The sequence below is a fragment of the Hemitrygon akajei genome, chromosome 16 (assembly GCF_048418815.1).
Source record: "Hemitrygon akajei chromosome 16, sHemAka1.3, whole genome shotgun sequence".
Taxonomy (NCBI): Eukaryota; Metazoa; Chordata; class Chondrichthyes; order Myliobatiformes; family Dasyatidae; genus Hemitrygon; species Hemitrygon akajei.
The window spans coordinates 76,983,254-76,996,062 of record NC_133139.1 but is presented as its reverse complement, the minus strand read 5'-3'; the positions used below and the strand labels follow the sequence as shown (position 1 = coordinate 76,996,062).

The 12,809-nt window shown below is 47.3% G+C and overlaps 1 protein-coding gene across 1 annotated transcript in view; it reads left to right on the top strand.

Moving 5' to 3' along the window:
- Positions 1-1,486: 1,486 nt before the first annotated feature.
- Positions 1,487-12,809, top strand: part of LOC140740204 (uncharacterized) — a 97,591-nt gene continuing 86,268 nt past the window's right edge. Inside the window, exon 1 of the mRNA XM_073069245.1 lies at positions 1,487-2,155. Coding sequence (XP_072925346.1) covers positions 1,670-2,155 — 486 coding nt within the window. The 5' untranslated portion in view covers positions 1,487-1,669. The remainder of the gene's footprint in view (positions 2,156-12,809) is intronic.

Sequence of the window (12,809 nt, the reverse complement as noted above, 5' to 3'; positions counted from 1 at the left end):
CTTGTACTATATCCTACGCATAACCTTCAGCAGAAATGGCCTGTTCCAATACAGACAGAAATTCAATTACCTGAAAATATCGAACCTCAAGAGCTGAGGTACCGCACATCCTGAGGATGAGCTGCATTCCCCTATCCCCTATTCTCCTAGTCCTGACGAAGGGTCTCGGCCCGAAACGTCGACAGCACTTCTCCTTATAGATGCTGCCTGGCCTGCTGCGTTCCACCAGCATTTTGTGTGGAGTCCTGACGAAGGGTCTCAGCCCGAAACGTCGACAGCACTTCTCCTTATAGATGCTGCCTGGCCTGCTGTGTTCTACCAGCATTTTGTGTGTGTTGAATGAGCTGCATTCTTTGGGTTTATTGGACCTTGCAGGAGGCTACAGCAACAGGTCAGAGTGGGAGCGGGGGTGGTCAATAAAGTGCCAAGCAACCGAAAGCTTAGGATCAGTCCTGTGGACCAAGTGCAGGTGCCCTGCAAACTGATGCCCAGTCTGCATTGGTCCTTAAGTGTCAAGGGGGCCACATAGCGAATGTAGGGCACTGAGCTGGGAGAAGTGCACATGGATCACTGTTTCACCTGGAGCGTGTGTTTGGGTCCCCGGATGGTGGGAGTGGACAAGGTAAAAAGGGAGGTGATGCATATCCTGAGTGGCTTGGGAAAGTGCTATGAAATTGGAAGTTGGACCAGGGAGTTACAGAGGGAACAAGCCAGGTGCCTTTACCAATTTCACTGTCCTGTACGGTTTTTAACCTGAATTTCTGCTCACCAAAACCTTCCCTTCCCTTCCAGGTATCATCTGCCCCTTTCTGGCTCCTAATCAATATCCAGCCACATGCGGAGTAGCTGCATTTGCTTGGAGTCTCAGATTATTTGCCTGTTTTGGGGACATGGTTAATATCTGCCTGTACTTGGGGACCTTCACGATATTTGCCCTTGTTTGTGTGCCCCCAGGGAGGGGCTTCAGACTATCTGTCCTTGTTCAGGGCAGCTGGCTACCTCACCATATTTGGGATTTCTGGACAGCTGGCATCTCGAACCTCTCAGGGTCCATGGTTACCTACTCTGAGTTTCAGAGGATCCCGGGGTTGGCCCCAGTTTTAGTGACTCTGGGTTTTTGGGGGTCCCGGTCAATTCGGGGGCCAGTGATATTTGGATCTTGGATCAGGTCCCAAGGGTCTCAGAATATTGACCCAGTTTGGGGGTTCAAAGTTGAAGGCAAATTTATCATGGAAGTACATCTGTATCACCATATACAGTCTTGAGATTTATTTTTCCTGAATGCTGTCATACTTTAAGGATCCTGACATATTGCCTCAGTTCGGGAACTATCCCGGTTATCCGTTCCCAGTTTGAGGAGCGGGGTGGTCAGTGATATCTGCCCCCAGTTTTGAGAGTCCCGGTATATTGCCTAGTTCTGAGGTGACAGTGATAGCTGTCATCCGTTTTGGACGTGCTCGGATATTGCCCCAGACCGGGATCCCGGAATGCTTCCATCGTTCTGGGGGTGCCGGGTTATCTGTCCCCAATTCTGGGGGTCCCGGGACATCCCCCCGCCTCTCGGCCCGTACTGGAGCCCCGCCCGCCGCCCCTCCAGGCGGGGCACAAGGAGCTCAGCTTCCGCCTTGCGCGCAATCGGAGCCCGGGCGGACTGGACGGGACGGACGCGATGTCGGAGGCCGACTGCAGGCGCTGGATCGCCGAGACCATCGAGTGGCTTCGGTCGCGGAAGGCACGGCCGGACCAGGAGCGGATCTGTAAGATGGTGCAGCGGCGGCACGGCGTTTCCCCGAGCCGCACCCGGCGCCAGCTCGACCGGCTGCTGCGCTCCCGCGCCGTGCTGCGGGTCCGCTACAAAGGCTCGCACTCGTACCGCAACGCCGTCCCGGGGCAGCTGGAGCCCGGGGAGAGGACCGGGCGCACGGCCGGGGGCTCGGCCCGGGACAGGAACTCCGGACAGCGGGGCCCAGCCCGGGACAAGTCCCGGCCCCCGGCCGAGCAGCTCAGCGTGGTGGTGACCCGGGCCCGGCACAAGGAGGTTCTGGAGCAGCAGGTGGCCCGGGCTCGGGGCAGGAAGCCGCCGGCTGAGGTGGAAGGCGAGGCGGCCGAGAGGAGGCGGCGGCTCCCGGTCACTGACAGCGGTCCCGAGCGCAAGGCAAGTCCTTCGGGCGGGGTCGACTAGGTGCCCCGGGGTGTGGGGGAGGGAGGGTGAGGCGTGACTGTTGGCTTCAGCGAGGGGGGTTGGGCGGGAAGGCAGGGCGGAGGAGTGGCACTGGGTGCAGGAGTGTGTACACTTGGGTGGGTGACTGTATTCCCAAGCTGGAAGTGTCTGGGGGTAGGGGGTGGTATAGGTGACTCTGTGCCCAGGGTGGGTGCAGACTGCTGCGGATAAGGGTGGCCGGGTGTCTTTGGAGGGGTAGGGGCTGGATGCTTGGGGCAGGTGGTGGACAGGGGTCATGTGAGTGACTGGGTTCTCAGGTCGAGGGTCGTCAGAGCCCTGGTTGGGAGTGATTGAGTGCCTGGGACGGGGTGGGGGGTGGATTGCGAGGGAACTGGGAGTTGGGCGGTCAGACATGGACATCATTATGAGTACCCTGTACAGGCTGGGCACAAAATAGGGTAAGGGTCATCTTCTTGTGAGTATGTGTGTGCAAGAGCCTTCATCATGGGTGCTGGCAGCAGTATGGGTGAGAGCGGGTGCACTCAGCGTGTATGGGGGAAGGGTGAGAGTGAGCTGCGGAGAGCACGCTGGGGCTGGGGTAATGTGTGTGGGACTAAGGTGAGAGCAGGTGCACCCTGTGAGTGGGTGGCTCGGTGTGGGTGCAGGTGCACCTGTCATGGATGGGTGCAGTGTGCTGGGTGGGTGTGACATCCCTGAACGGGTGTTGCAGAGAACTTGTGCCTGGCATGAATGATTGTTATGGAGAAATGTAGCTTGATGGGGGAAGAGTGGGAATAAGTGGGTCTCTCTCCGGATAGCAAGTGGTGTGCAGAGGGATCAGAGCTGCAGCCTCGGCTTCCTGCAGAGACTGATGACACACAGATAAGTTGTGTCTAGAGGAGATGTAGAGATCTGCAAAGTGAGGAAACTTGAAATAATGCTCGCAGGTCAAGTAAACCAGAAATATGTTCCAGGTTTATTTTAAGGAACTTTGCCTTTGCAAAATCGCTACACAGAAATTTAGATATGGAATAAAATCCACTCTTGTAGAATTTATGTGGGGAAAAGAAGTAAATACCGGTAAATAGAATTTGTTTTTCAACTTGCCTTTTAATGCAGATTTTGCAATGTGGAACACCGCGATGCACCCCCATCCCTCATAATGTGGTGTCACCTGTATTGCAATGGTGAGAGGCTGCAGAACTCCCAGGTGTTGTGGCTGACTCACAAAAGACTGATGTGTGCATAGAGCAAGTAAAGAGGAAATTTATTAATGTTACCATGTATTGATTGGGGATTTAGTTACAAAGGAGCATGAGTGATTACATAATGAGCTGGTGAGACCACATCTGGAGAGCAGTGTTGTGGTCAAGGGAGGACAGTAATGGATTGGAAGCAGTTGAGAGATCTGTCAGCTGAAAAAAAATTGAGTGTGTTTGTGTTCATGGCTACCATCATTAAAGGTAGTGATGCTTCACTCAGTTGAGTTCAACACCTTTTATTCACACTCTGAAAGGGGGGATAAAACTACACCTGTGTAAATCCCTGTAGCATCTGGTGACCCTGTATTCTCTGTCTCGGCCGACACCTCAGAACATCCTTCAAGAGGGTGAATCCTCGCATCCTGATGGTGTGCTGTTAGGGCACTGAAAACCTGTGCCAAGCAATTTGTGGAAGTGTTCAAGAACGTCTTAATCGTCTCACTGCTTCAAAAGGGCCACAGTCATACTGGTGCTCAGGAAGAGCAGGGTGAGTTGCCTTGATTACTCTCACCCAGTGGCACTCACATCTACTGTGATGAAGTGCTTTGAGAGCTTGGTCATGGCCAGAATCAACTGCAGCCCAAGCAAGGACCTGGACCCACTGCGATTTTCCTGTCGTCACAATAGGACTACAGTGGATGCAATCTTCACTCAGCCTTGGAGTGCCTGGACAATAGCAACATCTACGCCAGGCTGCTGACTATTGATCACAGCTCAGCATTCAACACCATCATACCCTCAGTGCTAATCAACGAACTCTAAAACCTGAACCTCCCTCTGCAACTGGATCCTTGACCTTCTCATCAGGAGACCACAGTCAGGGCAGATCAGAAATAACACCAACTCCTTACTGGCAATCAATGCAGGCACGCCTCAGGGGTGTGTGCTTAGCCCATGACTGTGTTCTCTCTACACCCGTGATTGTGTGGCTGGGCACAGCTCAAATGCCATCTATAAATTTGCCAATGACACAGCTATTATTGGCAGAACCTCAGATGGTGATGAGGCGTAGAGGAGTGAGATAGATCAACTGGTTGAGCAACATCGTTCATCGTCAGTAAGACCAAGAAATTGATTGTGGACTTCAGGAAGGGGAGGTTGAGGAAACACACACCAATCCTCATCCAGGGGTGAGCAGTGTCAAGTTCCTGTGTGTCAACATCTTTGAAAGTCTATCATGGACTTTTGATTCAGTTACAAAGGAGCCATAACAGTGGCTATATTGTATTAGGAGTTTCAGGAGACTATGTTTGTCACTAAAGACACTTAACAAATTTATACAGATGTACCAAGTAGGGCATCACTGTGTGGTACGGAGCGGCCACTGCACAGGTTCAGAAAAAGCTGCAGAAAGTTGCAAACTCAGCCATCTTCATCATCGACTCCAGCGTCGAGGGCAGCTTCAAAAGGCGATGCCTCAAAAAGGTGGCATCATTAAGGGGACCCCCATCACCCCAGGACATTCCGTCTCTTCTCACTGCTACCATCAAGGAGGAGCCTGAAAACACTCAGTGTTTTTGTTGCAGCTTCTCCTCCACCATCAGGTTTCTGAATGGACAACAAACACATGTACACTACATCACTATTTTTCTCTCTTTTCGCACTACATATTTAATTCAAATATTTCTTATTGTAATTTGCTTTTTTAAAAATTAAGTATGGCATTGTACTGCTGCCGCAAAAAAGAATTGTGACTTATGCCAGTGATATTAATGATTTTGAGTGTGCTGTGTGTGTGAGTGCACGCATGCTGCAGTTAGTTAGCTCAGTGTATGTTTGTGTACAGGGCCAAGTGTGCCAGAGTGTGTCCTTTGTGTGTGTGTGTTTTTGTCTGTGCCCTGTATGTATCTATGTTCAGGAATGAGTGTGTTACATGTATGTACAGGAGTGAGTGCCCTGTGTGTATTAGTGCATTTGTGTGCAGCAGTGAGTGTGTCCTCTGTGTGTGTGTGTGTGTGTGCAGTAGTGAGTTGCTTCATATAGATAGACACTATTAATCCCAAAGGAAATTGCAGTGTCACAGTAGCATTACAACTGCACAGATATACAAATATTCGAAGAGAAGTAAGAAGAAAAAATAAGTTAACTTAAAAATAAGATGTACAAGATTGAGAACTCAGAGATTACAAGATTTCCAAGTTCACAGTGATATGACGGTAGTGCAAGAATTACCGTAATATTATACAGTAATGGCTGCACATTTACACTGTCCAGATAAGAAGTGATGGTAGTATTGCACAGGGTGTCTGCAGTAACAGGGTGTGATAAACAGAGCTTAACAGAAGTCTGGTAAACAGACGTTAATAATCCTTTCCAGTGGATTCTAGTTGCTGTCTTTCAGGCCTCTACAATGAGCCTTTGGAAGATAACAGCTGTTGCATCCACTGTCTCTGTGATCACCTCTTTAAGACTTTGGTGAAGTTCCAGAGGCCTTCAGTCCCATTAATATTTTTTTTCCAATTTCCTTCAGCCCCCATTAGTTGCAGAACCCCGTCATCTTGATCAGGAAAAGAGATGGCACATATTTGATTTTTCTGTAAAGGGCCCAAATGTTTCTCATGAGAGAGAACTTTCATTGTTTGAGATGTTTCTTGCTGATGAGCACACACCAAGTGCGTTGTTAACTCTGGACTGCATTTAAGCAATGTTGAACTTTGTTGAGCTGATTTAAATTTGTTTTAGGTCTAAACCGTGTTTAGGGTTTAATAGAGTTCAAAGTGACCCAGAGAGCCAGAGAGATTTGGAGCCCAAACCCAACGGTCTGTCATCTTCTCAATCCAGGTATTCTTCATCAGGAGTGTAGAGCAGAGGAGGTGAAACTTCCATAAAGTGTTCAAGGTTCATTTTATATTATGTATGCAGAATAGAACTCTGAGAATTGTCTTCTCCAGATAGCCATAAAATACAGAAAACCATAGTAGTTGAAAGAAAGACATCAATCCTCCTCCCTCACCCTCCAGTGTGTGGCGTCATGTGCGCGTGAGTGAGTTGCCACATGGGCACGAGTGAGTAGCCTCGTGCATGTGTGCAGGTGTGAGTTTGCACTCGCATATGTGCAGGAGTGAGTTGTCTCACATTTGTGTGCGGGAGTTTGTGTGTGTGTGTGTTTTTCAGGAGTGATTGTGCCTTGTGTGTATGTATGCATAGGAATCACTGTGCTACGTGTGTGTGTGTGTGTGTAAGAATGAGTTGCACTGTGTGTGTGCAGGAGAGTTCCCGTGTGTGCACGTTAGAGTGTGCCCTATGTATCCTGTGTGTGTGTGCAAGGGTGAGTGTGCCGTTTGCGTAGGCAGGAGTGTGACCTGTGTGTGCAGGAGTGAGTTGTTTCCTTTGTGTTGTTTTATACACAAGTGAATGCACCCTGTGAGTGAGTGAGTGTGTGTCTCTTTAGGACTGAGTGTGCCCTGTGTGTAGGAGTAAGAGTGCCCCATGTGTGCGCCTCCAAGTGTGAGTGTGCCACATCTGTGTGTAGGAGTGAGTCAGTCCTTTGTGAGTGTGTTCATGTGTTGCTGGAGTGAATTTGGCCTGTGGATGCATGTGAGTGTCCTCAGTGTGTTTGTGCAGTAGTGACTCTGCCACATGTGTGTACAGTAGTGAGTGCAGGAGTGTACTCCTGTGTGTGTGTGTGTGTGTGTGTGCAGGATTGATTGTGCCCTGTGTATTCATCTGTGTGCAGATATGTGTGTGTGTCTTGTGTGCAATTAGCCCATGTGTGCATGCAGGAGTGTGCCAATTGTGTGCATATGAGTGTGGCCTGTTTGTGTATGCAGAGCAAGTGTGCTCCATGCATGTATCTGTGCAGGTGTGAGTGAATGTGCCCCGTGTCACTGTGTGTTTAAGAGTGAGTGCTCCTTGTGTGTAGGAATGAGTGTTTCCTATATTGGTGCTAGAAAGTTTGTAATCCCTGTAGAATGTTCTTTATTTCTGTATAAATACGATCAGATCTACACACAAGTCCTAAAACTAGAGAAAGACAACCCAATTAAATAAACAACACAAAAAACATTATACTTGTTGGTTTATTTATTGAGAAAAAGGATCCAATATTACATATTTTTTGGAAAAAATCTGTGAACCTCTGGGGTAATGCCTTCTACAAAAGCTATTTGGAGTCAGGTGTTCCAATCAATGAGATGAGATTGGAGGTGTGGGTTGTAGAGGTCCCCTGCCCTATAAAAACACACATAAAGTCAGTTTACTGACAGAGCCTGCTCTTCTCAAGAAAGATCCATTTATGTGCCCCATGCTTCGATCAAAACAACTTTCAGAAGACCTTAGAAGAAGAACTGTAGAGCTGCATGAAGCTGGAAAAGGCTACAAAAGCATTTCTAAACACCTGAGGTGTTCAACAGTCCACAGTAAGAGGAATTGTCCACAAATAGAGGAAACTCAGTACTGTTGCTACTCTCCCTAGGAGTGGGCATCCTGCAAAGGACACACCAACAGCACAACGTGCAATGCTGAAGGAGGTGAAAAAGAACCCAAGGGTAAAGGCAAAAGACCTGCAGAAATCTCTAGAATTTGCTAAAGTCTCTGTTCATGTGTCCACCATAAGAAAAACACTGAACAAGAACGGCGTTCATGGAAGGATGCTGCGGAGAAAACATTGCTCTCCAGAAGAAGCATCGCTGCACATCTCAAGATAGCAAAAGACCACCTGGGTGTTCTACAACGCTTCTGGGACAACGTTCTGTGAACGGATGAGGCAAAAGCTGAACTTCTTGGCAGAAATGCACACCACCAGCTTTGCAGGAAAAGTGGGCACTGCATATCAATACCAAAACCTCCTCAACTGGGAAGCATGGTGGAAGGAGCATCATGGTTTGGGGCTACTTTGCAATTGTTGAGGAATCAATGAGTTCAAAATTGTATCAGGACATTTTACAGGAGAATGTCAGGGTAGCAGTCGTTCACCTGAAGCTTAATAGAAGTTGGATAATGCAATGAAAGACAAGTGTAAACCAACAACAGAATGTTTTAAAAAGAGGAAAATTCATGTATTGGAATGGCTGAGTCAAAGTCCTGACCTTAATCCTTTAGAAATGTTGTGGAAGCACCTGAATCAAGCAATTCACACAAGGAAATCCACAAACATCCCAGAGCTGAAGCAGTTTTGTAAGGAGTATTGGCCTCAAATTCCTCCTAGTTGATGTGCAGGACTGATCAACAATTACTGGAAACATTTGGTTGAAGTTACTGCTGTACAAGGTCACACCAATTACAGAAAGCAAAGGTTCGCATACATTTTCCCAATGTATGCATGTAATATTGGATCATTTTTCTTAATAAATAAATGAACAGGTATAATGTTTATTGTGTTGTTTATTTAATTGGGTTCTCTTTATCTAGTTTTAGGAGTTGCGTGAAGATCTGATCACATTTTAAGTTATATTTATGCAGAAATAGAGAAAATTCTACAGGGTTCACAAACTTTCTAGCACCACTGTATGTGCATCTGTATGCAAAAGTGAGTGTGCCTAGTGTGTGCTTGTGTGCAGGTACACGTGTCCCATGAGTGTGCACTGTGTGTGTAGGCGTGAGTGTTCCTGTGCGAGTGTCTATGTGCAGGACTGTATGAGTGAGTGTGTGTGTGTGTGAGTATGCCCTGTGTGTGTAGCAGTGTTTGTGCCCTGTGTGCCATGTGCACACATAACCAAGTGTGGTACGTGTATGTACAGGAGTAATTGTGCCCTGTATGCGTGTGCAGAATTGTTTGATTTTGTGTGTGTGTACGCGTGCAAGAGTGAGTGTCAGCCTCGTGTGTATGTGCAGGAGTAAGTGCCCTGTGTGTGTGTGTGTGTGTGTGTCTGCAGGTGTGAATGTGCCACATCAGTGTGTGTGTAGGAGTGAGCATGCAGGAAGGAATGGCCCTCGTGCACTGAGCGGGAGGGAGCCGCTTGCTCCAGGTGTACTGGTGTGAGCGCAGCTGAATATGAGTCAGAGTGGCCAGCATGAGTGTGAGCAGTTGTGGACATGGGTGGGAGAGAGTGCTGCCCCCTCACCCGCTGAGGACCAGGTGGTTCTGGATGCACCAGGCGCAGGTCTGATGGTTTACAACAGACAATTAGTATTGATTGTGCCTAAGTGATTGTTTGCGATGAGCTCTGCCCGCTGGTTTTTATTGGTAACTCCCTGAATCCTGGATGTCGATGAACTTTGACCAATTTTTATTTCAGTGCTGTTGGTGATATTTAGTGTAGATCTGTCACTCGCTGTCTGTCAGATTGGTGTAATTAGTAGTTGGTCTAGGACCCTGTCATCTGCACCATCTGTTTACTGCCAGGATGATCGTTGGTATTGGACTGAGACCAATACACCTAAACAGTGAATAGTACTAAACAAGTCCACTGTAGACTGTTTTGTTAATAGTAACTGTGAAGATGAGTTATTGTCAAACTATCTTTAATAATTACCGTGGAATCGTTAGTAACACTGGCCCCTCTCTGGCTCTCAGTTGCCACCACATGGTCTCTATAAATTGGTGTCTAAATTGATTAACTAATTGGTGCCTGACTGTAGTTAACCTTGCCTTGAAATTAGGTTTAGGGAAACACAATGCCCTTGAATGAAAAATCCTACAAGAGGTAGTGGATCCAGCCCAGTCCATCACGGGTAAAGCCTTCCCCACCTTTGAACACTGTACACGGAGCGCTGTCACAGGAACGCAGCATCCGTCATTGGGGCCCCCACCGCCCAGTCCATGTTCCCTTCTCAGTGTTGCCATCAGGAAGAAGGTACAGGAGCCTCAGGACTCTCACCACCAGGTTCAGAAACAGTTACTACTCCTCAACCATCAGGCTTGGACCAGAGGAGGTAACTTCACTTACCCCATCACTGAACTGCTCCCACAACTTATGGACTCTCTCTTTTGAGGACTCTTCATCTCACACTCCTGATATTTATTGCTTATTTATTTATTGTTATTATTTTTGAATTTGCGGTTTGTTGTCTTTTGCAAGTTGGTTGTTTGTCCTGTTGCGGGCGGTCTGTCATTGATTCTGTTGTGCTTCTTGTTACTGAATGCCCACGTGAAAATGAACCTCGGGGTCGTATATGGTGACATACACGTACTTCGATAATAAATTCACTTTGAACTGTCTTCACTGGTTAATCTCGGCTCATTGTCTTGGTGTTCATTTATTAATCGTTAGTGGTGCCTTGGCCGCTGATGCAGTGTGGTCCCGTTTATTGTGGCTGAGTTCTGGTGCAGTAAGTCTAACAAGCTGTCAGTGCCTTTGGATCTATAAAGAATGGTTCATATCAGGTTGATCCAGTGGACTTGGTCTGTGGACACTATTTAATATTGGAGTGTGTGCCATGGTTAATGTTGCAGTGTATCCCACTGATGGTTAGTATCAGATTGCAGTCACCTGATTTTAACCAAGAAAATAATTAACATCCTCCTAACTGAAGTTAGGGTGAGGCTCTTTTGCTGACTGCCACGACTGTTCTGCTGGTTGAGAGAAGCTAAAGGAAGTAGTACTTTCTACTAGACTCTATCTGGTCAGACACTGTTGTTGGACTTCATCGGACTGTTATTTATTGTCAGACTATGTCTACTAGTTAGTTGGATTGTATTAGAATCAGGTTTATTAGCACCAGCATGTGTCGTGAAATTTGTTAACCTAGCAGCAGCAGTTCAATGCAATACATACTATAGAAGAGTGAAAGTAAAAATAAATAAGTAAATCAGTTAACACACACAAAATGCTAGTGGAACGCAGCAGGCCAGGCAGCATCTATAGGGAGAAGCGCTGTCGACGTTTCGGGCCGAGACCCTTCGTCAGGACTAACTAATTGTAAATCAATTACAGTATATGTATCTTAATAGGTTAAAAATCATGTAAAAACAGAAATAATATATATTAAAAAAGGTGAGGTAGTGTTCATGGGTTCAAGGCCATTTAGGAATCGGATGGCAGAGGGGAAGAAGCTGTTCCTGAATCGCTGAGTGTGTGCCTTCAGGGTTCTGTACCTCCTACATGATGGTAGCAGTGAGAAAAGGGCATGGCCTGGGTGCTGGAGGTCCTTAATAATGGACGCTGCCTTTCTGAGACACTGCTCCTTGAAGATGACCTGGGTACTTTGTAGGCTAGTACCCAAGATGGAGCTGACTAAATTTACGACCCTTTGCAGCTTCTTTCGGTCCTGTGCAGTAGCCCCTCCATACCAGACAGTGATGCAGCCTGTCAGAATGCTCTCCACGGTACATCTATAGAAGCTTTTGAGTGTTTTTGTTGACATACCAAATCTCTTCAAACTCCTGATGAAGTATAGACACTGTCTTGCTTTCTTTATAGCTGCATCGATATGTTGGGACCAGGTTAGGTCCTCAGAGATCTTGATACCCAGGAACTTGAAACTGTTCACTCTCTCCACTTGTAATCCTTCTATGAGGATTGGTATATATTCCTTCTTGAAGTCCACAATCAGCCCTCTCGTCTTACTGACACTGAGTGCAAGGTTGTTGCTGTGACACCACTCCACTAGTTGGCATATCTCACTCCTGTGTGCCCTCTCATCACCATCTGAAATTCTACCAACAATCATTGTACTGTCAGCAAATTTATAGATGGTATTTAAGCTATGCCTAGCCACATAGTCACGGGTGTAGAGAGAGTAGAGCAGTGAGCACACACCCCTGAGGTGCACCAGTGTTGATTGTCAGCGCGGGGGAGATATTATCACCAATCCGCACAGATTGTGGTCTTCTGGTTAGGAAGTTGAGGATCCAATTGCAGAAGGAGGTACAGAGGCCCAGGTTCTGTAACTTCTCAATCAGGATTGTGGGATTGATGGTGTTAAATGTTGAGCTATAGTCGAACAGCATCCTGACGTAGGTGTTTGTATTGTCCAGGTGGTCTAAGGCCGTGTGAAGAGCCATTGAGATTGCATCTGCCATTGACCTATTGTGGTGATAAGCAAATTGCAGTGGGTTGCTGAGGCAGGAGTTCAGCCTAGACATGGCCAACCTCTCAAAGCATTTCATCACTGTCGATGTGAGTACTACTGGGCGATAGTCATTAAGGCAGCTCACATTATGCTTCTTGAGCACTGGTATAATTGTTGCCTTTTTGAAGCAAGTGGGAACTTCCACCCGTAGAAGTGAAAGGTTGAAAATGTCCTTGAATACTCTTGTCAGTTGGTTGGCACAAGTCCAACACTAATCTTAGGAGCAGATGGAATGTGGATACCCCACCCATCGTGCTGGTTCTTTGAAGGAGCTGTTCGAGATGTTCCACTCCACTGTTCTATCCCACTGACCTCAGCAAGTGTCTGTTCCACTTCTCTGGGACTTGCAATTGAAAGTACTCAGCTATCCTTCAAGTCACTGTCTTCCAGCGCAGACTGGATTAAAAAGACCCCCCTTTACCCCCTGCCTTTCA